The 23,164-nt window shown below is 35.9% G+C and overlaps 1 protein-coding gene across 1 annotated transcript in view; it reads left to right on the top strand.

Moving 5' to 3' along the window:
• Window positions 1-1,002: 1,002 nt before the first annotated feature.
• The window catches only part of LOC104627024 (A-kinase anchor protein 6-like), a gene marked incomplete at its 3' end in the record, with an annotated part of 43,246 nt that continues 21,084 nt past the window's right edge, over window positions 1,003-23,164 (top strand). The window contains exon 1 of the mRNA XM_010295106.1: window positions 1,003-1,326. Coding sequence (XP_010293408.1) covers window positions 1,003-1,326 — 324 coding nt within the window. The remainder of the gene's footprint in view (window positions 1,327-23,164) is intronic.

Below are 23,164 nucleotides of genomic sequence, written 5' to 3'. Positions count from 1 at the left end.
ATAAATTTCAGGACAAGGAATATGTTCTAATATGTGCTTGTTTACAAATACCAGTCCTACATTAACTCCTGGAGTTTAGTAAAGTTCTGCTAGCTTTGTCAATATTCAATTTATTTATGTTGCACTTGTAGAAAATCAGAACATATTTTTCAGCAATGAAAACTGTCATTTCCAAGGTGATTGTCTACAATGAGGGAAATGCAGTATTTGTTATTTTTCTCAAAGAACTTGTTTGTTCATATCAACAAAGTTAATTTGAAAAACCTCTTTAGTCATAGAATCATTGTTTGGAAAGGACTTCTAAGATCATTAAGTCCAATCATCAACCCAACACCACCATGGCCACTAAACCATGTCCCGAAGTGCCATGTCTACACGTTTTTTGAACACCTCCAGTGATGGTGAATCCACCACCTCCCTGGGCAGCCTGTTCCAATGCTTGACCACTCTTTCAGTAAAGACATTTTTCCTAATATCCAGTCTAAACCTCCTATGGCACAACTTAAGGCCATTTCCTCTCGTCCTATTGCTAGTTACTTGGGAGAAGAGACCAACACCTGCCTCAACACAACCCCCTTTCAGGTAGCTGTAGTGAGCGATAAGGTCTCCCCTCAACCTCCTCTTCTCCAGACTAAACAACCCCAGTTCCCTCAGCCGCTCCTCATAAGACTTGTGCTCCAGACCCCTCACCAGCTTCGTTGCTCTTCTCTGGACACGTTCCAGGAACTCAACGTCCTTCTGGTAGTGAGGGGTCCAAAACTGGATGCAGTATTTGAGGTGCAGCCTCAAGTGCCAAGTATAGGGGCATGTTCACTTCCCTACTCCTGAACCTCTAGTGTAGATTTGCAGGGTGAAGAATTTGTTTAGAAGTATGATACCTCTGAGACATTGCCATTTACTGCTTGTCTTGTGAACATTTTTGTTGCAAAATTTGGTCTTGTAACAGCAGTCTCTTTTTATCTTTGCAGCTATTTTGGAAAGAATTATGGTTTAGACTTTCCCATGTTAGCCATGGATGTAGCACTTTCTCCCATGAGAACACAGGAACCAGATTCCATGCCGTCTGATGCATCTCCCATGCTTATAAACATGACCCCTACAGTGGAACGAGATGGGGAAGAGGATGTCATGAAGGAAATTGATTCTGGCCAGCAGTATGAAAAGCCGCCTCCTCTACACACTGGGGCCGATTGGAAGATTGTTCTCCACTTGCCAGAAATTGAGACCTGGCTTCGGGTGACGTCTGAAAGAGTCAGGGATCTGACCTACTCTGTCCAGCAGGACTCGGATAGCAAACATGTGGATGTGCATCTAGTACAGCTGAAGGTAGGATAAATTTTATATTGCAGACTTTTCACTGAAGGTGGTTTGCTCGACTCTGCTACTGGCAAAGTAAACAAAAGGACTTCTCATACCTGGTCTAGCATGTCTGACAGCCTGTGTTAAAAAGTGAATGAATTCTTTCCAGGGAGATAAGAGAAACCATGTAATTCTCAGATTTTTTTGTAACATTATTTACTCATCACTTAATTCAACAGTCATAACCATATTAATGAACATGTTCACGCTCCAAGAGCAGCTAATACATCACTAACAATAATCTGACCAGATACCCCAGAAATATTCCTGTTGACTTTAATGGGCTTCAGTACCTAAAACTCCCAAATTTGTGTCCCAATAAACATGGCTGCTCATTTGAAAACTAGGCAAGTTTCAGAAGTGTGGAAATGTGGTCTAATATGTGTCCTTTAAGTCACATAAAGGTTATGTTGAAGATTGAACTGAGGTGGGACTACATACAAAATGGTAAATGTGTAGAATTTTTTTTTCAGATCTGAGTCTTGGTAAGAAATAAAAAGTGATAAGATTCAAACAGACACAGTCAGTAAATCAACGTTTTTTTTTTCCAGCAACAAAATGCATTAGCAAGACTGGACTTTGTCCCCCAAAAATCTGTGTTTTCTGTAAAATAAAAAAGCAACAATCTCCCTTCCCCCAAACTGGCAACTGGACACAACTACCTTTTTTTAAACAATTATCTCAGTCTTGGTCCTCGATTCAGATTTCAGTGTTGAATCTTTGAAGGTATTAAAGAAATTCAAGGTGAAATTCAGATAGTGCCTGTATGTGTACATTTGTTTGCATGGATTGGTTTGCTGCAGCAGATGAAGCATGCTTTTGAAGGCAGCAAACAACCTCCCAAAATAGTAGGCAAATGTTATCTCTTCAGACTGAGCTGTCTTCAGAGTTGTATTCTGAGGCCTGTTTGTGTGAACATAGTCTTCCTTCATACTCAGCGTGATGGTATTTTATTTGTGTTTATTTTAGGACTGGAGCTGTAGGCTGTCTTAAAATACAACTCTGTACTAGCACTAACCATACAGCAATTGTACTGTAATCAGTCCTAACCAAATAAAAGATGATGTTGAGTTTTTTTATGGTCCTACCATTTTTCTGAAAAATTTGGGGTAGGCATTGCCAGCTTTTGATGAGAGAAAGGACTATGTCTGCAATGTGCAGTAAGTTTTTAGCAAACATATCTAAAAGGTATTTCTGCAGGCAGACAACAAATCTTTCTGGACTAGGTACCAGTTCTGATCTGGAATTGCTTGTTGGCTTTATTAGTGCAGTGCTGAGCTGAAACTAAAGAGCTGTGGAGCTTGTGGACCATGTTCACTCAGAGCTTTGGGCTGGCTCAAAGCACAAGCAGAACTGATTTGTGCCTGCTTAAAAATGAGAATATTCTGTACATATAACTCACCCTCACGCATCCACTAAAATGTTTTATTGCCAAATGGAGGTCAGTGGATGAATGACGTTTGTCATGGTTTTCCCTTTTCAGAGTTTATTTGTGAAGTTGCAAGAGTCAACGGTTGTTCATAAAATACTTTCCTAATGTTTTTTTCCATGTAAGCAATTGCTGTAGCACCTAGGGATTGTTTGGGATTAGGAAGACATCTGTTTAATGCAACTGTATAAAAGGATAAAAGAATACCATGAAGGAATCTCAATTATTTGTAATTATCTGGCCTGTCAGCCTGGAGGGGCTGTCACTGAGGCTGTCAAGTATTCTGTGTACAGATGGTGTACTCACAGGGAAGTGCTCTTTTTCTGTGTGTTTGTACATGTGTGTATCTGTGTGTATGCACAATAATGACTTGTATTTAATGATTTTTTTAAGAAAAAATTGATATATTTTTACGTTTTTCATAAAAAGAAAAAGCTTTCAGAAAGATCTCTAGTAGTGGTAAAAAACACAGCAAAGTCTTAACAAACACATTAGGAATATAAAACTTCTGTGACCTGTTTACCTTTAAACCTGTATACAGACAAAAGAAAGAAGAATGTAAAAGCAAGTGTTGTGGAAAGGCTTTTATCCAGACTTTCGATATATTTTAAGTTGTTTATCCTTGTGTCCTCTTGCATTATGTAACTTAATGAAAATCAGCTAAGCAAAAAAACAAAAAAAAGAACACCAAAAATATAACCTCATATAGATCCGCTTTTGTTTTCCATTTGTTCTGTGCTCTGATAATTCTCCTTGAGGGGCTCCTTCCAGCTGATCTGTGTCCTAATGGAATTTTTGTGCTCAGACTTGAGATAGGGCTCAATATGAAGCTTCACCATTGCCTGAAGGCTGGGAAAAGTATTTCACATGTCTTTCAAACAATACACAGCAGTTTAGTACTTTTTTTTTTTACAACAGCAAGAGATGTTTGATACATGCTCAGCTTGTGATTCACTGTAACTCCCAAACTCTTTTGCTGCACTATGGGTTTTTCACCTCTCATCCATTTTATCTGTGAAATTTTACATGTAGGATTTTCCCTCTGTCCTTTATTGAACTTCTTTTTAATCTCCCATTTCTCAGGTGTGTCCATGACTTTTTCAGCTCCAAATCTGTCTTCTGGTATGTTTGAAGTATCTCCCCCAGCACACATATTGTCATTACCTGCAAATTTAAGAAGTCTTCTCTCTACTCCTTTGTCCAAATCATAAAGACAAGAATTAATGATACAGACTCAGGATAAAAGTCTATAACACAATAGTTTCTGAATATAATTTTTAAACTGCAAATGTAGCAGTAAGGCAAACATTTTTCTTTTCCTCATAGTTTGTTTCGCTCAACCAGGAGAGGTCCAATTCCATTTTCAGGCAGCTTCTATTCATTTTGGATGCTTAAAGTTGATTTCCTTCCTCTGACTGTCAGTTGGCTCACGGTGATAGGGCTGGTTTGAGGATCTAGGCCATAGCAGACTTCTTATGTTATTCCTTGGAAAAATTGCTCAGCAAACAGATCATCTATTTCTCTTGTGAATATTTGCTCTACATTCCTGTTGCAGATATGTCTGTCCTTCTGCCCTTTCTGTAATCAAGAGCATTGTTTCTTTTTTGTGGCTTGCTCCTTGGGGATTTTGGTGTTTGCTTGCAGTCTCTTTTCATGCTACATGACTTGAGGTTTTACTAGCCACCACCAATCCTTTGAAAAGACTTGTTTCTCTCACTTTTGCAATGCCCTTTCTCAGAACTAGCCATGCAACATGAGTGGGAGGCTTTTCTTATGTCAACCCTTGGGAAATTTCTTGGAAAGCTTAGCTTCACATGAGTGCTTCAGTAAGCTAGATGCATGAAGCATAACTCCCTGGGGTCTGGAATGTCTTATATTAGTCATTTATCTGGTCATCACTCTTAAGCTGTGCTAAGACACATTCACCTCTCTCTTAACGTATTCAGTGTAGCTGTTACCAATTGCAAATATTTGTAAAAGAGATTAAAAAAATTTACATTTTTACTACAAGCAAATCTAAAAGTGTGCGCTCTCTCTCCTTATATTGTGTTAACTTGCTGAGATGTTTTCATGATCCATTTAGCTTTTTTAGTCTGAATAAAATATGCTTGCTTTTACAGCAAATTCTTGGAATACTCATGAGGTCTAACTTGGATTCAATTCCCATTCTTCTGCTTTACTTTATATCCCTTAACACTCTCAGGGAAGGGTCTAGAGTTTCAACTCATTGATTATTGCTTTTTGTCCTTTTGAAAAAACTGTCATTTTGGATTATTTAGTATAATCTTCTGTATTTGAGGTGTCTGTTAACTTCTAATTTATTTTGGTGTAAAGCACTCCACCACTGCTTTGTGACTTAAATGTCTGAATCATATATTGTATATTGACATGGAAACAAACACATTTTATGCTATGATAATGTCTTTAGATCTTTCCAGACTACTGATCTTTTCTCTCTTTCCAAGCAGAGACACTTCAGTCATCTTCTTCCAGGGTACCTGTGTCAGCCTGAAAATCTCTTCACTAGATTTTTCATCTTTCCTCCTGGATCCTACAACAAGATCTTAATGAACTTTGGATAGAGGTCAAATATCATGTAACCATTATCCTTTTGTTATCTGTTTCCACCATTTTGGAGGCCAAAGAATTTTTAGTTGCCTTTCTCCTTGTATTTAAATCCTGGATAAGAGAAGTGTGTAATGAATTATCAAAGCAAGATATTAAAGGCTATTAGTATCTAATACATCTGCAGTTAGATACAGATTATTCCTTTTTTCATTCCATTGCAAACATTTTGAAAAAATGTAAAACCGGGGTACTGTAGGTGTCTCTCTCGCTCCCTCCTCTTGAATTTAGTAGGCTTTTATTGAATAAATAATATTAAATATTACTGGGTTTATTGAATAAATACTGAAGGCTGACCAAGTTACTTTTCTGAATACCTTTCAACTTCCTTTTTCCTATATCAGTTCTTTTTGAGACCAAAAATCAATCTTCTTTTTTTCATATGTTAAAATAAGTCATTCAATATGTGGCTGAGTCTGGAAGATAACTTCAGTAAGTTCAATTTCTTGTAATTTGTAACTGAGAATTGTCTTTATCATAATCTGTAAAAGGACTTATTTAATGCTAGCAGCATTGCTGAAGTACCTCATCTACCACAAGATTTCATACACAATTTAAAGGAAGCAATGGGTTGGTTAAGAAGTTGTATTCTTGTTTAGCTTGCCTCTGAACAGCTTGCTGAAATCACAGTGTTCTGTAGGGCAGTAGAGTGTAAATGCTGGTAAACACAGATTGACTGTTCAGCATCTGGGTTTTGCAGAGGCTACCCTTTACTGACAGTGCAGGCCTGAATAATAAACAGGTGGGTTTATTAGCTTTTCCTTTTTTTCTGAGTAGTTGAGTACACCTACCTTTTCTTTTTTTTTTTTTTAATTTTTAAGTTTTCCTCTGTGCCCTGAGTATATTCCCCTGTTTTGGAAAAAATCCAGAATGGAAAACATGGAGTACCAGAAATAAATCCGTGTTTCTCAAACGCTATTTGGTCAATCACATTGTTTTGAAGCCTTCCAGCTTGCATGGCATTTCTACAGTCTTGCTCAGATTGATGTTTTTAAGGAAAAAGACATGACTTGTTTACCACATCTTAACATATTTTACTACAATAACCCCACACTTATAAAAGTCATCTTGATTTTGTAGGTTTTAGGCTAAATTCTATTGTGCTTGAGGGGAGCAAACCCACTTTTCTACATCGCTCAAAAATTGTCCTAATCCCTTGACTTTATGTTATCAAACATAAACAGAGGCTCATGCTCTGTTCTATATAGAGTGCAGTCCTGGAGGTCTTAGGCATGCTGATCACTCAGCTACCAGGTCAGTGCCTTCAAGGGTGAAAATGATGATCAAGTAAATGCCAATTTTCTAGGTACTAATTACTTCTAGAAATTAGGTGCAAAGTTGCTCAGACTTCCAGGACTGGTGGTAGTCTGAGCTCAGAAATGTAAAAGTTTAGGCAGATGGGTATTTCTAATGGAATGAGCAATCGAGGTGTACCTGTGCTATTTAGATAGCTACAAGCTAAATGGCAACTGAGCAAGATGATTCAGGATTGCATTGCTGCCTACCTTCTGTCCTAATGTTTATTCTGCTCTGGTCATTAAACTCTGTTAAAATGCATTCCTGAAAGCCTAGTCTTAAGTTCCTAATGGAAAAAAAATACTGTTCTTATTGCTTATAACATTTCTCAATAAATAAATGAGTGCCTTGGATTACTGTTAGCTATATATACTTGTTAGTGCTGAAACTGTTTGTGGCGTTACAAATATTTTATACTATGTGAGTATCTTTTAAGACTACGTAGGCTCTTACATGTTTTTAGCTTCAAGTACCTGACTAATGCTGGTGACTATATTGGTTTATTAATATTCAGACAATCCGTTTTTCAACAGTAACCTTAGAAAAAAGAATAAACATCAACATTTGTAATCTAATTTTAAATTATGATCTAGTGTAGTTGTAGATAATACTGTAATTTCAAAATGAAATTTTATACCTTTGACTTTTAGTTAATGCACATTGATAATTTCTTTTTTAAAGCAAATAATGGCAGGTTAACACAATACTTTTTTAAAATTATGTGGATTTAAACTGTGCCACTCAGCCTAATAGAAAAAAACTTTCCCCCTCTTCAGGGGGTTGGAAGTTGTTCAGTCTGTGTAGATACAATGAAGTTAAACTGATTTTTTTCTCCCATTAGAATTTAGTAAGCAATTCTTTTGATATGGCCCATATTTATGCAAACCCATTTTCCTCTAATTGTCTGCTTGGATGCCATAGGAGACATAGTATGAACACAGAAAAAGTGTACTTTACTGGAGATTCAGTTGCCTTCTAAAGAAAGCTGGTCATCATATGGGGGATCAAATTAGGATGGAAGGCTGCTGTTCAGACCATAATAAGAGGATGAAAGAATTGGGAGCTAATAAAAAGAAGAAAAATATGGAGGAACAGTAAGAAATTCCTACCTGTTGTGATATCATTTCTGAGTAGAAAAGTGAGAACTACTTTTTTAGTCTGTTTTTATCTATGTATCAAGGGAATGAAAGCAGCTAAGAGCTGGAAAGGACTTAAGTGGTAACCCCAGTTATAATGGAGGATCTGGCTTGCATAATTTATCAGGATAAATTAATAAATAATAAACGTTGCAGACAGTGTGCTGGACCCTTTTTAAGCTTGGACTTTCTAGAAGAGCAGGGAAAGGATACCAACAAAAATTATTGGAATTACTGTTCTTGTTAACAAAAGGATTTGAATATTCCTTGGAGTGGTAGAAGACACCAGCACTGGTATCCTTCTGGACCTGGGCAAAATGGATTTTTTTAAAAAGAAAAAAAATAAAAAATTACCTAATCAACTCACTTGGGGTCCATATGCATAGCCTTTGGAAAGGAATTGTGAACAATGTGTGGAGCACCTAAGCCCTTCCCTTAGTGCAAGGGTACAATCTGAACAGCTCCTTAAATCAACTTGAGTTTCTTCAAAGCAAACCAGTAAGGATACACTGAACAAAAATACTGCAACCTGTGACATTCCCTCCAAGTGAGTCCTCTTCTTGCGAGGGTAGAGATGTATTCATTAGTATCTGAGCAATGTAGTTGGACACAGAAGGGTGGTGTGTAATTCAGGGGATTATGTAGATATAAGAGGAGAGTAGCATCTGCAATGCTATGGAGGTCTTTAAGGTTGTCCTAAAATAGATATTTGGATTATTCAGCAGTCAGGAGACTCAGGAGAATAAAGGTGAACATTTGCCCATGAAAAGTGCATTGAAGCTATAAGATGAGGGAAAAATGGGGTGCTTTACCACTCTCAGTTTCTTCATCTAGTTCTAAAAAGAAAAACTCTGCAAAATCTCACTCTCATTGGAACATCTACACTTTTGAAAAATATAGTTATTTCAGAATTTCTGGCTTAGTCCTCATCAATACATGAATGCATGTAAGTGCACTTTGACCAATTATAATGATTATTTCTCCCTTTTCTCGCTTCATATTGCTCCTACATTAAAATATGCTAATACAGGCTTTAGAAAATGAGCTAATGTACTCTACCAATGGTCTCTGGAGAAATATTAAAGTAAATATCAAATTCCAGCACAGATGTTACCTATTACAGTCTTCTCTAGTCTTGTATCCTAATCTGACTCAAACACAAATGTTTACTGGATATAATGATGTAATGATATAAATACAACAATTTTTCAACTTAATAAAGAGTATGTTAAGTCATCATGCAAATTATTTACCCAAAACATATGCTGAGGGAATGTATTTTGTTGTTTAGTATATGTATACGTGATGATAATAACACTTACTGATGTCCAGATTTGCTGAAAAAACCCTAAATTAATACTATTTCAACAGTATGAGTAAGATTTAGTAATGTCAACTTTTAAAATTAAAGGTCATTGACACTACATCTTTATTTTTATTTGAAAGTAAAGATGCCAATGGGAATTTTTATTATGGTAGCTGTGACTTGGTTGAAAGAACTTATTTTATAAATATATGTGTAAATATGTGTGTGTGTATAAACAAAAGCATACACACAAAAAGCAGTGCCACATAAATCCTCTTGGTGATTTTTTCTTGAGGATTTTTTTGAGTCTGTATGTAGTTTAGAATGTAGGATATTATTATATTTTATAACAGTAATCTAGTTCTGATCTGCATTGTGAACTATTATGTTTACAGACATTTTCTTGCTTTGCATATTTCAGTAGGCTTTGTGGACATATTTTTTATTAGTCATTATACTGGCAGGGTTTGTTGCTTTTTCAATTTATAATTACATGTCACTTATAATAGATATCTAAAAACTCTAATATGGCATAAGGGAGCAGTCAAAGAACAGGCACAGAAAATTGCACAAAATGTAAGGAATTTTTTAATTTGCTTCATTGTGGTTAAAATTGCCTGATGGGCTTTTATTATGAGAGAGTTGACAGAAGAAATTTCAGCTTATAGGATGATGGCTGTCTGAAAGCCAGAAATGCAACATGAATATTTCAGTAACATAACACACTTGCATTTTAGTAGAACAAGTTGCAGAAGTTTGTGATTTCTAAAGATCCTTGGATATTTCTCTCTCGAATTATATGAATTCTTTCTCAGAATGAAATCCCTTTCTATATGGTTAACCATTAAAAATCCTTCTGTAAATTGATGTGATTCCTTTGTAAATCAGTTAAAATCTCACAACTAACAACCAAGTAAGCACAGCAAAAGGGTGTTGTGTATTTCCCTGTGGAGAACGCAATGACATGTCTGTATAGCTACGGTTATACTTTTCATTGAAATGTTGCCCTGTGCATAGTACCTATCCTGTGCCTGAGGTGCATGAGATGTCTTCTGTAGGATTGAGATGAAGTTCATGTGGCCTTGCCTGAGCCTCATCTGTCTTCTTGGGGCAGTCTGGGAACCGTGCTGGACGCTGAGCTTTTCTTAAGCATTGCTCTGGAGCTTGGCCTCATTGTTTTCATCTAGCAAATATGGCTGGGTGGCAAGTCTGGGCAAGAGCCTGGGTTCAGGCTGTTGTCTGACTGACATTGTAGGTGTAGTGATGTCATCATCTTCAGAAAAGGTTGTAAATACACACTAGATGTTTTTTTTTTCTTGGATTGTCTTATGCTTCCTTGAGTTGTGTGTAATGAAGCATTAGCAGTATTACAAACATACATCCAGAAGATTTGATCTGAAGATTTTAATATGTTCCATGTAACGGTCTCTAGTGACATTGTGCAGAATCAGAGACAGATGAACAAGCTTTCTCTTTGAACAGGAGCTGAACCGTTTACAATGGACTGTGCAGAAACAGGGAGGAAAAAGAGAATTAATACCTACCAGTTCCATCTGTTAAAGCTTTATGAATGCTCTCTCCACTTTCTGCCTGTAAACGGTTCCCTGGAGGAAGATAACAGCTTTTGTGGAGTCAGTTATGATTCTAGGCCTTGCATTTCAAAAGATAGAAGATTTCTTTTTTTGGAAACGTTTCCATTTCTTTTTGGAAAACACATGTGATTTAGAAGGCGTAAAGTAATTGCATTAGCAATCATAGCACTCCAAAATTCTGACAGACCTTTCATAAGTTTTCACAAAATAAAAAATTGACTGAATCTAGTAATACACTGCAATTTACCTTTCCCATCGAGCAGTGTACTTATTTTCACAATTTGTATTAGCTGAGGAAATGCATCTCATAAATTTCAGTGATCTATGTTGCTTTTATTCTCCACAGTTGGCCCTGCAACGGTACCTGCCCTTAGCTGTGGTTACATACTTCAGAAGGGACTTGAAACAAGTTACAGTATACAGTCTTCTCTTTTGGTGCAGCCGTTCATCTCTTTGTGTTCTGATGAGTACTTCTGATCACAAATTACACATTCAAAAGGCGAGAAAGCAAGTAACGTTTCTGCAGAATAGGTTCTGTAAGTTTAATCATAATTTATCTGGTAATGTAGAGGGAATAGATGATTTTATATGTGCATTTCCAATGTGATTGTGATCTGACATTCTGAAATATGTTTATTTTAATAACTAGCACATACATAGGGCCATATATGTGCATAAATATATGTGTACATGTATATATCATGCTTGTAATACTGTAAAAGAAGTTCAGTGCCACTACTACCTCAGTATTTGGACAAAATTTCCTTTTTTTTTTTTTCTCCAAGATTCTTCTGAATTATCTGACCTAAAATATTTGAGCTACTATATTGCAATTCACTGTAGTACATAATTTAATTTGTGTGTGTAAGAACTCTGTGTTTACAGGTCACCTTGTTCTTCATAGTTATGGAGGGTTAGTCTATGTCTATGTGTCTGTTTAGCACACTGACAGGATAAAAATTTCTGACATGACAGAATATTGCTAATGTCCTTTGGGAAGCGGAAACTGCACTCAAGGAGCAATGTTACATTGTAAATGGTGCAAAGCATCTGTATTTTTAAATACAGTAGAGTATCCAACTGACTCCCAGAATAATAGAACAGAATTGAATTTTTAAAACTATTAAGCTCTGTGGGATGAGCAAAATGGTTTCTACATTACTCAGTCAGCTTGTATGAAAGGTATAGCTGGAATTTGTTCACTACATCCCAGCACTGTCCAGCAAAAAAGACGAAAAAAAAGATAAAATCGTACAAATGGAAGTCTGCAAAATCATTAGCCAACTATGCTTTAAATTTATAGAGCTGAAATACTAAACTGAATATGCTTATTTGTTCCTCAGCAGTTATTTTGAGGATATATTTTTAAGAAGCAAGCAAGGCTAGAAACCTTTTAATTAAATCCAGGGTTTTGAGTAAATAAGTAAATTTCACAATCTGGACATTTAAGAATATTATCAGGTATCATGAGACTCATGATAAAATAAAAGGAGGAGGGATATTTCCAAAGGCAATACAGTAGCAGTTGTATAGACGTGATACCATTTAAGCTATCTTGTGTTTTCTTTGCTGAGGTCATTTGGACTTTTTTCATACAGTGTTTATAGGGGCTTCCGGAAAGTTCAGATGCCTGGTTTAACTGTGAAGACAGTTTGTTATGCATTTGTTTGTCCGGTATCAGGTACAGGGATCCCTTCTTTACCTATTTTTCACATGGGCCTAGCATCTCGACTTGAAATGGGTAATTTTGATATATTGGATTAAAATGGCACGTGTTACGCAGTACATTACCTGTAAACGTGTGTAACCTCATATGGATTCTTGCATATGATGCACACGAATATAATCTTCTCTTCGAAGAGTAGTTTAAGTATCCGCATTGTTTATGAATGCAGCTCAGTATGAGAGATCAAGGAAGAGGTAAATAGGAAAAAAGTATACATGGGAAGGGAGTCGGCCTCTTTTCTCCATGGGAACATTGTATCTCTAGTTATGAATAGCATTTTTTTCTTTCAGAGAAATACAAAATACTGACAGTGCTGTATTTCTTTCAAACTTCAGCTAGAATACGTAAGGAATGCTGAAAACATGCTTTTTTACCACATTACAATTTAAATTATATGCTTTTGATTTTCAGCCAAGATCTGCAAGAATAGCTTCCCTGACTTAAATCTGTTCCAGACTTGTTCGTGATCCTAATTATGAGTTAAATACTTAAAATATCTCTTTCTCAATGTCTACCCCTGGTTTTTCTTTCTATTTTTTTAAATGACAAAGAATAAATAAATATATCATCAAACTAAGTGTTTGAGTGGCAAAGGTTTCATGGTGATCTTCACTGCAATTTAAACCACTGTTCTCATTTTTGTAATTGCAGTATTTGGGATTGATTTGTGAATTTTGCATCAGTTCTTTGCTATTTTCTTTGCTACTGCATTGTCTTATTACAGGAGGTCTGAAAAAGATAGCAAATCAGAATGACAGGGCCACACCTGTAAGTTATTACAGAGGTTGTTTGAAAAATTACCAAGGGAAAATCCACGTTATATAGGTAACTTATAAACTGCTGAAAAAGAGGTTTTCCTCTATTCAAAAGAATACACGTCAGTGCAGACCAGCTCAGGATTTTTATCTTGTTAGGTTGCAAATCAGTTTCTAGCCATCGGTTGCCAGCTTTATTTTCCAGCCTCTCTCCTCTGTTTTCTTTTCCTTTCTGCTCTTTTCAGGTTCTCTCTCCCACAATTTTTGTCTTTCAAAACTCCCATCTGATTCTTGTCCTTTTTCATTTTCTTCTTCTTTTTGACCTTCACTGAAGCACATTGCCGTGTTATCTGCTACCATGCTGAATTGCTGCTTCAAAAAGCCATTCTTTCTTTCTTAACCTGGACCAATGCCATGTTCTGTGGAGAGGGCAGGAGCCTGCCAGAGCACATGTTTAAGAAATACTGCATTAGAAAGGAAGGAGGGAACTAGAAGACAATGCTATTCTCTACACATGGACCTTATCTCATTTTAATGCTTTTTTTTTCTTTTTTTTTTTTTTAAGTCTGGCTTTGTGTAATTTCTATGACCATAGAAGACTAAAGAGAAAGTTCAGTTTAAAATCTGTAATACCTTATCTGTATGCTCAACACAACGAATGCATAGATTCTGAGGGTGTAAGACTTGCTTCTGCTTCGAAGAGTTTCTAGTATGGCCGTAGTATGTTCCTGCAGCAAATTCACTAGTCAACAGTTGGCTGTATGTGTTCACACATGGTCCCGCATTACTAGAATCTGATCTCGCTGACTTGAAAGGAGGTTTTATACTTAGTCTTAGCTGTTCCCTTATTAGACCAAGATTCACTTGTCATAATTGAATGGATACTGGTCTTGTTGCCTTGCTGTTAGAATAATCTGGCTTTGAATAAGAAATACAGCTATTAGTGTTTATATAAAGGAGGCAACTTAATTTTGGCAGTGAAAAATGGTAATTGAGAAGGAACTATAAACTAGACATCTACGAGAATTTCCAAGAATTCTCCATTAAACTGCAATTATGAAATGCTTCAAGTCTACTTTAAAGGCCTCACTTCATCAAACTCTTCCAGGGAAGTGGACTTTACTCTTCTGCAGAACCAGCTGCAATTGGGAAATTACCTACTGCATAGAAGTCTACTTACGAGGGCCAAAATGAACAAAAATTTTAAAAGCTACACAAAGTCAAAACCTGTGCATTTAGCAATATACAGAAAGCCAGAGAACTAATGTACATTTAGGACACGGTTTTGCAAATGGGCATGATGGCAACCTTATGTTCCTGGGAAGCCCTTGAACTGTATGAAACCACTCAAATGTGGAGTTTAATAACATATTTGAGGTACTTTTTAACATGTAAATAACATGCTTATAATGTTGTACCTTGTTGAATTATTTTTATAAAGGATTAAAATGTCTTTATTGCATTGTACCCCTATTAGAGAAATTGCCTTCACAAGGTACAAGTTTTGTGCCATGTAGTATTGTAGGAAAATCTTTGTAATCTCTTGGTTCACTGTATAAGAAGGTAAAGGAGATAAATTATAAGTTTCAAAAATGTTGACTTTGTGCGTAATTAGTTGCATTTATTATGTACATTAATTTTCGTTCGTTATTTCTATTCATAAAGCATTTGTGAGAAAACCGTGCTAAATATAGTGTCCTAGAAAGCCAGAAATTCTGTTCCAATAAAAAAAAAAACCCGCAACATAAAAACTCAGAGCCTCTGTGCAACCGTCTTCAGTAATAATGTTTAGTAACTTCAATATTTAAAGAAAAAAACAGGAAAAAAAAAGGCAAGGAGACGTTTCGGCTGCTTTTTGCGTGGCAGCAGGCAGGTGTCGGTTGCCGTTGTGCTGCAGCACCACCTAGTGCTCCCGGGAGCCGGAGGAATTCCCTAGCAGCTGCTGAGGCGGGGAAAAAAAAATTAAAAGAGAGAGAAAAAAGGCAGGGGAAGAAAAAAAAAAGTTTGGTAGCACATGCACAGAGCTTTGCAACATCAACAGGAAAAATTTGCAAGGGTTTTTTTAACGTTTATCTGAAAAAAAAGTCGTTACTAATGTGTCAAATTTAGCGTAAGACGACTTACAAAATAAAATGCTTGATCTTGCAATGGTAGAGCTGATATAGAGCCCTTAGGAAAACGTGTACATTTACTTATATGCTTGTATTTATAAATATTTATACTGGTCCTCCCGTGAAACATTAAATTCCTACAGTGCTTTATATGAGAAAAATAGCAGCCTGGCAATGCTGCTAGTGGGAGACAGTGTTTAACTCAAGGGCGTCCCTGAAGGCGGAGACACCTGTAACTCCAGAATTTTCTCCTTGGATACAAAATTACAGCTTCTACAGTTCTGCATGGGTCACTGGGTAAATGACTGTTTTAGTTGTTTTTACCCACTATTTTAAAGTTGTTTACATGTTACAAGTTAGGATGGTCACACCCACTGTATACTGGATATAATGCAGACCAGACAGACACAGTGTGACTTACACTGAAGTCCAAAATAAACCGGTAGCAAAATCAGGAGTAAGAACAAGCTCTTTCACTTCTAGCAACCCCACACCCTCTCAGGCAGTTCCTAAGGCAAGCTCTCTCTCTGTAATAGCATGGTCTTTTACTGTTTTGTTTATGCTTCACAATTTATTTTAATCAAAACAGGCTTTTATATTTTGCAGTAAGCATTATTACAAAACAAGTTTTCTGGAAGAGATGCAGACATCAGTGTAACAACATCCTGGAAATATAATGTACCCACCATGATAAAGTTTGCAAAATGCCTTATTAAGTAGACTAATGGATTTTGTTTACCTTCCTCTAATAAGTTAATGACCATGTAAATATCTATCACCTAAATATGTTTCTAAATAGAAACACGATAAACTCCTTTTATCCAAATGTACTCATGTTTTCCTTCACTGAAAAAAACCCAAAACAAACACCATGAAAAAGATCTAAGATAGGCTGAACTTGAAGCTCAAAAATAGGCAGCTGATTATATGAGCTGGCACATATCCTCAAAAGTATCTGTGCTCTGCCTTAAAAATCTCCGTGTGTGCTTTCCCTTTTTTTTTTTTCCCTTCTGTGAAGTCCTGTAAGAATTATTCACACATAACACATACAGCTGTGCATATCAAACCCTAGTAAGAAGCAATGTGAAATATGCAATAAAATACCGTACTGATTTTGCATGTGGGATGAATAAGGGGCTGACAGTCCACTGAAGCAGCGGTAAGACAAAGATTTTTGTATGCTGCCTCTCCCCTAAGCTCTGTTTTCTTCCTGTTGCCCTGGAACTATATGTGCATTAATGTAACTGTGGAATAAAATTGTTTGGTCTTTTGCACAGTTTCATTTAGCTGCAACTCAGATGGACTGAAAGAACAGCTGAATAACTTGATATTGAAAACTTAAAGGTCATGAATATTGGATGTAACAGCTGTTTCCATTAAAAAAAATTGAATGATGTAATCCCATTGCCTAGAAATCTCTGGAATGTGACAATCAGTCACTTGGAATAGGAGAAGGAAAACCAGTTTTAACCAGCCTTTCGTTTCCTAGGAAAGACCATGTTTAGAGTTTTGCATGATTAAATCCTTCAAGGCAAAAGCTAAAACTGTTATTTGTCTAGCTCTTTATTCTCTATGAAATATTAGAAATGCAATTTATAAAAAGAATCTATCTGCAGTAGCCTTACTCAGCTTTTGGTTTTTCAGGAGAATGATGAAATGTTATAACAGAGAAGTCTGGCTCCATCTAAGATTCTTTCAATTACAATATATATCTCTGAATACTTCAACTCATATTTTGTAATGATAACGCATTTAAGATTTTTTTTTTTTTAATACGTTACTAAGCTTGGAAAGTGTCAGTAAAATCTGCAGATTCATCTGTTTTCAGTACACTTTTTTGCTAGAATAAATAGGAAGGCAACATCTGCACTCCAAGCATCCTCATTTAATTCCTTGTTTTCTGAAGGAAAGAATTTGAAAATGTAGGGAGGAACAGATTAAACCTTCAGTCTCTGCTGTGTGCAAATGGAAGATATGCTGCAACAAAGGGATACATAATAGGTATGCAGTGAAAAAAATTAGTTAGCTTCTCAATGATTTTAGTTTAAATGCCAGTAATGAAACTGCCAAAGGCAGTATTCACTGATGTTTTCTTTATCAAAAGGCGAGGTTAATGTCTATACTACTTCTCCAGGCCTCACATAGATGCACTTTTTCACATATTTTTTTTCTGAAGACATTAAATAAATGTAAATGTGTGCAATAGGATCAGCACTTGGGACAGATTGTTTGATTTGTTGTTAAACATCATTTTTTGATTAAATTATGGTGATACACATGCTGCAAAAACTGTCTTGTTAGAATTTATCTGTTTTGTTTTCAGTCTATTTGCTACTCCTAATTGGTGTGTTTTCCTTTTTTGTTTATGATGACTTAGAGGCTTAGGGACAATTTTAGGGGAAATGATGAAAATATCAGTTAATTTAAACTTCATTAAGTTTGAGCATTCCCACTCTCATATTTAAACTTGATTAAATTACATGTGAGAGAATAAAACCATCCTTTATTCTGATATTTTCAACCCCTCTAAAACTGAATTTTATCTAAAAAGTTGTGAAACAGCTTAATGTCATGCATCCAACACTTGTCTTGATACCCTTCTTGAATTATCGTGCATAAGTCTTTGATGTACTCCATGCATAGCTACACTTCTGTGAATTAGTAAATACCAAGTGGAAAACAGATCTGAATTTTGGTCTTTTGCATCCCATTTGAGAACCACAGAAGCATAATGGGCTGTGAACTAATTTTTTTAAATCATGTTCATTGAGTCACTTATACAAACAGGAAATCACGGAGAGAAAGCCTATTCTGCTTTTGAGAAACTTTTCCAGTTAAATCGTACACAAATTTCTTTGCAAAATTTTTATTTAAATTAATGGATATTTTTTCCAGTGAAGGTTTACTTAACTGGAAAACTTGAAACTACCTTAGCTCATGTTATCTAGCTCTGTTTGCCAAACTTATAAAAGATTGGGTTGGTTGCAAATGAGGGCAGTCCATTATACATAAAATGTGAGTTTGTAATAGAAATTATGTAGGCTGTCTGGTTGGTAAAGATAGCATAAGGGAAAAAAAGATAGGTATTAAATGCCAAACAAAAGTATATTACAAGTTTGAAATGAGAAGCCTTTCATATCTTATTTCTGATATTTTTTTTTTGCTAAAAAAAACCCAAAACATCATTACTAACAAATTAAAAAAACCCCACCCAATAATTCTTTTTAGAGTGCATAAATTAACCCATGAGTGATGAAACTGATCATGGATGTCACTTCGTTGACTGCATTTTACCTAACCCTTCTGAAAGTGTTTGTATTTCAAGGAAAATATATGACTCATTAATTCTATCCCTGAGTTGTTTCCTTTACTGCCTTCTCTCTTTCACACATCCACAATAATTTGCTGAAAATGTGCCCTGTTTTGCAGAGCTACTAGTAATAAAGATCTTTCAAAACATTTATAATGAAACCATCCAACTTTCCTGAATTATCATCCTACTATGTAGTGTTTGTTTATTAAAAAGTCAGCTCATGTATATTATTCTTATATATTATATTTCTTTCACCATGGATTTGTTCATGATCTTTATAGTTTTTCTGGTTAAGATGGTAGTCCGTTTCCAACTCATCAGTAGACTGCATGCCTTTCTCACCCAACTTGACTCATCTATAGCTCCTTCCTGGAACAGGGAGTGCAGTCAGCAAGTAAAATACTAGCTAGTAATGCAAGCGACATGCTGAGATGTGTTTCCTGGAGTTACCTGGTATTCAACAGGAAATGGATTTCCTGCTATTAGACAGGTATGAATCAAGTTTCAAAGAGAAAACTGAGCCGCTGATCCTCAGTTATACTGTCTCAGCATTTTACAAGTCCCAAACTAGAGGAAGCCCTTGCAGATTCACAGCGTCTCAAGGTATTGTGCCACTGTTGCATGTAAATTAAATAAAGGTTTTAATTAACCTTGGAAAATTCTATTTCATATTGTAAAAAGGATATAAACCTACTGTAGCCTATGTATCTACCTGTTTAAGTACTAGCACCTGATGAAAACTGGTATTTTTCCTATGAAAGCTATAATATTTCTGAACCAGATTATTTGAAACTAGAACTTAAATAATTTTCAACTGAAATAATTTGAAATAAGTTTGAGCTATGATTTTTTAAAATATGGCCAGAGAGCTTCATATCACATTGTTCTAAGTGACTTGAATAAAACCAGGTAATGTAGTGTAGGATATAATCTTGGAGCACAGAGCAAGCAACTGTGGCCAAACCTGGAAATAATGCTTCAGTCAAATTTTTCTTTCCTCTAATCTGAAGTCAGTAGTCCTAACCTGATTGTTTTTACTAAAAACGGAATCAAAACATTTGTCTTGCTGGTATGACTTGAATAAAACCAGGTAATGTAGTGTAGAATATAATCTTGAAGCACAGAGCAAGCAACTGTGGCCAAACCTGGAAATAATGCTTCAGTCAAATTTTTCTTTCCTCTAATCTGAAGTCAGTAGTCCTAACCTGATTTGTTTTTACTAAAAACTGAATCAAAACATTGCTGGTATTTTTGCTGCCATTTTTGAATCAAATACTGTTACCCTCTTTTTTTTTTTTAAGTTACTGCTTATTCCTACAGAAATCAACCTATTATATGTGCAGGAATTGATCTAAAATGGAAAACACATCTATTTTAGTGCAGATTTTGTGATTTCCAGGTTTTAAAAAAGAGGATGTCTGAGAGAGGAAAAATCTTTTTTTAACAACTTCCTTCTTAGAGTTTTTGATGGCTGAGGCTATCCTGCATTAGCAAGCCAATATTTTCATGATGTCTTCCAATAGTTAGGTTATCATATTGCATAAGAAATGTTCTCTTATAAAGGTGTTCTTCTGAAAAAAGGTAATTGTGTATCCATGACAGTGACGTTTACACGTGAGTGTCCTTACACTCAGTTCAGAAGTGTTTATGCATTCAGGTAATGTGCTATTTGTGCTGACTACAGTATCCTTCTGAGTGTTGGCCACCTCAAAGGTATATGAGTGGTCAGCTGACTCAAAAACTCAACCTCTTGATCTTGTGATATATTTGAAGACTCTGGTTGCATATATTGTATTTTAAATGTTGCTATTTGGGATAACTCATTATCAATTAGCTTGTTGCTAATAGCTTTGAATGCTGTCTCAAGTTTGTATGTAACTCAGGATATATTTGATATTTTTAAATGAGGACAAAATTAATTTATATCGTTTTCACCATTGTTTTCTCAATATTCTTAATTCTCAAAAATACATTTTACCTAGGGTAAATTTTGCTACAACATCAAGGGAGCAGTTTCATTATGATTAGTGATGTGTAGAAGTTACTAAATCATTTGCAAAAGCAACAACTTTTCTTGGTGGGGATTATTTTTGTTTGGTTTTGGTGGTTTTTTTTAATCATTCTCTCCTTTAAAAAAATAGCTCTCTTTTAATGGCGTTTCTGATTGTGGTGCTTTCAGAAAAGCTTGTCTTTTGTGTGTGCACGCACATGAGCTAGCTGACCATTATAGAACTAATCTGGGGCGGTTGGAGGAACTGCTTGTCATGGTTCCATCTGTGAGGTTAGATCTGCCACTATTGGAAGTATGAAGATGGGTGGGAACAAGAAAGCTGATCCATGAACAAAAAAGAAGAAAAAGCAGGGAGAGGGGGGAGGAATTAGAATGAACAACGAATGAGGGTGTGGAGGTATGACTGAGCCTTTCGATATGACTTTGAAATAGTTAGACAGCCCGAGAATTCAGAAGGAATCCAGAGCGAACAAGGAGGGACCGAAGGCCTGTACAGAAGAGGGAGCCCTTCTCAAGATAACCAGGGAGAAACTAAAAGATATTGTTAGAGGCCAGCTGTTATAAGTCCAGCTCCCTAAGTGATTTTCTTCTCCCGTTCAGAGTGTAATAGGTAATTATTACAAATGTGAATGTTACAAAAGTAACAGTCTCTCTGTTTTGTAAGTGATGAATCACTCCATTGGGGAAGTCATAACTTCCTATTAATACATTTGTTCCAAGCATATGATCTACCAGATCCTAAAATAAGTTCTAAGCTTCCCAATATTAACCCAGTAAATATTTCCATTCTATCTGAAGCTTAAAAATGAAAATCAAAGTAAATTGGGGGTCAGATATTTACCTCTACTCTGTGAGTTAGAGGGTCTCTCCTCTCCTCGATCAGCTTTACAGGGTTAGCAAGTGACCAATATTATACTACATTCTTTCCTGTCATAATGCCATAAACATTCTGCTGGAACTTAGGTCAGCGCTTAAAATAACCTTGCTAATTGCAAGTCTACAAGTGTCGGCTGAAATTTCAGTTAGCTGCCATACAGCAGATCCGAATGCTGAGAAATCACTACTGTAGTTCTTAACGTGCAAGGGAAGAGCAGACAGGCCTAAACTTGATCTGCGCAGTAACACAGGTAGAGGCAGCAGGCTATTTGCTATATTTCATGCAAAACAAATGCTGTTGACTCGGCACTGAAGATGGATTGGGTTACAGATCGTCTATGGCTTACTTGTCTACCTTTTAAACAGACATTTATTTTCTGAATTACTGGTTGCGTGCAACTCCTTTAGCTGAGGAAATTAAATGGGACAGTCTTTTTTTTTGCAAAGCTGATACTTGAAAACTCTCCTTCCAGTATAAATGAGGTAAGACACCATTAAAGCGAAATACTTTACAGAACATTAGAAATGTCTAAAGCAATAAATTATGAGTGTTTGCAAACTGTTTTTATCAATAAGGGCAAATGGTTTGTTTTAATCAGCTGGTTTTCAACTTTTAAAGAAGTATTGCATGACCTAAATGTGTTTGGTTTGAAATAATACAATTCATTTCCTGTGCACTGTAAATCTGACTTGCAAAATTGACAGATCTTTTTCCCTGTGGATGTGGATTTCTGAATATTGAGAAAAGCTTGTTCAGTCTCTTTCACTCCCTGTTCTACATAATATAAAGTTTCTGCAACGACAATTTTAGGCTTAAGCAATTTAAATCTTTCACTTCTGAAGGTAAAAAAAGATGATTGTCATATGTAAAGCTACTAGTCCCATGTTTCGGTGGGGTGCTTATAGCTTTTTTTTGTGTGTGTAGGTGAAACATAATGCTCAATCTTCTCTATTCCCCAAGAACATTACTCAGCTAACTTTTTATAGGTCACAGTATAATTAGAAATAGACACTGTAAGATTATAATTACATTACTTTGGCTAAAACTTTGACCTATATTGTGAAGAGAATTGTTTAGTAAAGGCTCAGGAAACCAACAGACTGAAAATAAAGTAAGTAATGGAAAACATGGAACTTGTCATTATATCTGGATTTTACTATCTTTGTTAGAAACTTCATAAATTCTCTAGCTCTTCACAGGGAGGCTGAATGTGACATATGAACATTCTGATGCTTATCATGATTACATTAATTTCAGGGACCATTTAAAAAATATTCTGTGAGCTGTAACCTTTCCAAAGGCCCTCTGTTTTATTTTTGTTTTCAGCTCACAAAGTTGTATGTGTGCCATGTCCTGAGGAATATGCTCAGACTGCTCAAAAGTGTCTGTTCTCTCTGCAAATTTATTCATTCTTTTGAAATTGTATCTACAGAAATGTTCAGGAATTTTTGGTTAGCCAAGACTGTTTTCTTCAAAGATTTGCACTGGATTAAGATGATAAAGCCTTTTGACTTCCCTGAAGCAAAAGTTGGCACTGGATAGAAAATTCTTGCACTGCTGTATAGTTTGTACAAGGTGCCAGAAGAATGGGAAATCAGCCATAGATGATGGCAGCAGTTACGTCTGCT

This window comes from Phaethon lepturus, unplaced genomic scaffold (assembly GCF_000687285.1).
Source record: "Phaethon lepturus isolate BGI_N335 unplaced genomic scaffold, ASM68728v1 scaffold329, whole genome shotgun sequence".
NCBI lineage: Eukaryota > Metazoa > Chordata > Aves > Phaethontiformes > Phaethontidae > Phaethon > Phaethon lepturus.
This window is presented reverse-complemented; position numbering and strand designations above follow the sequence as displayed.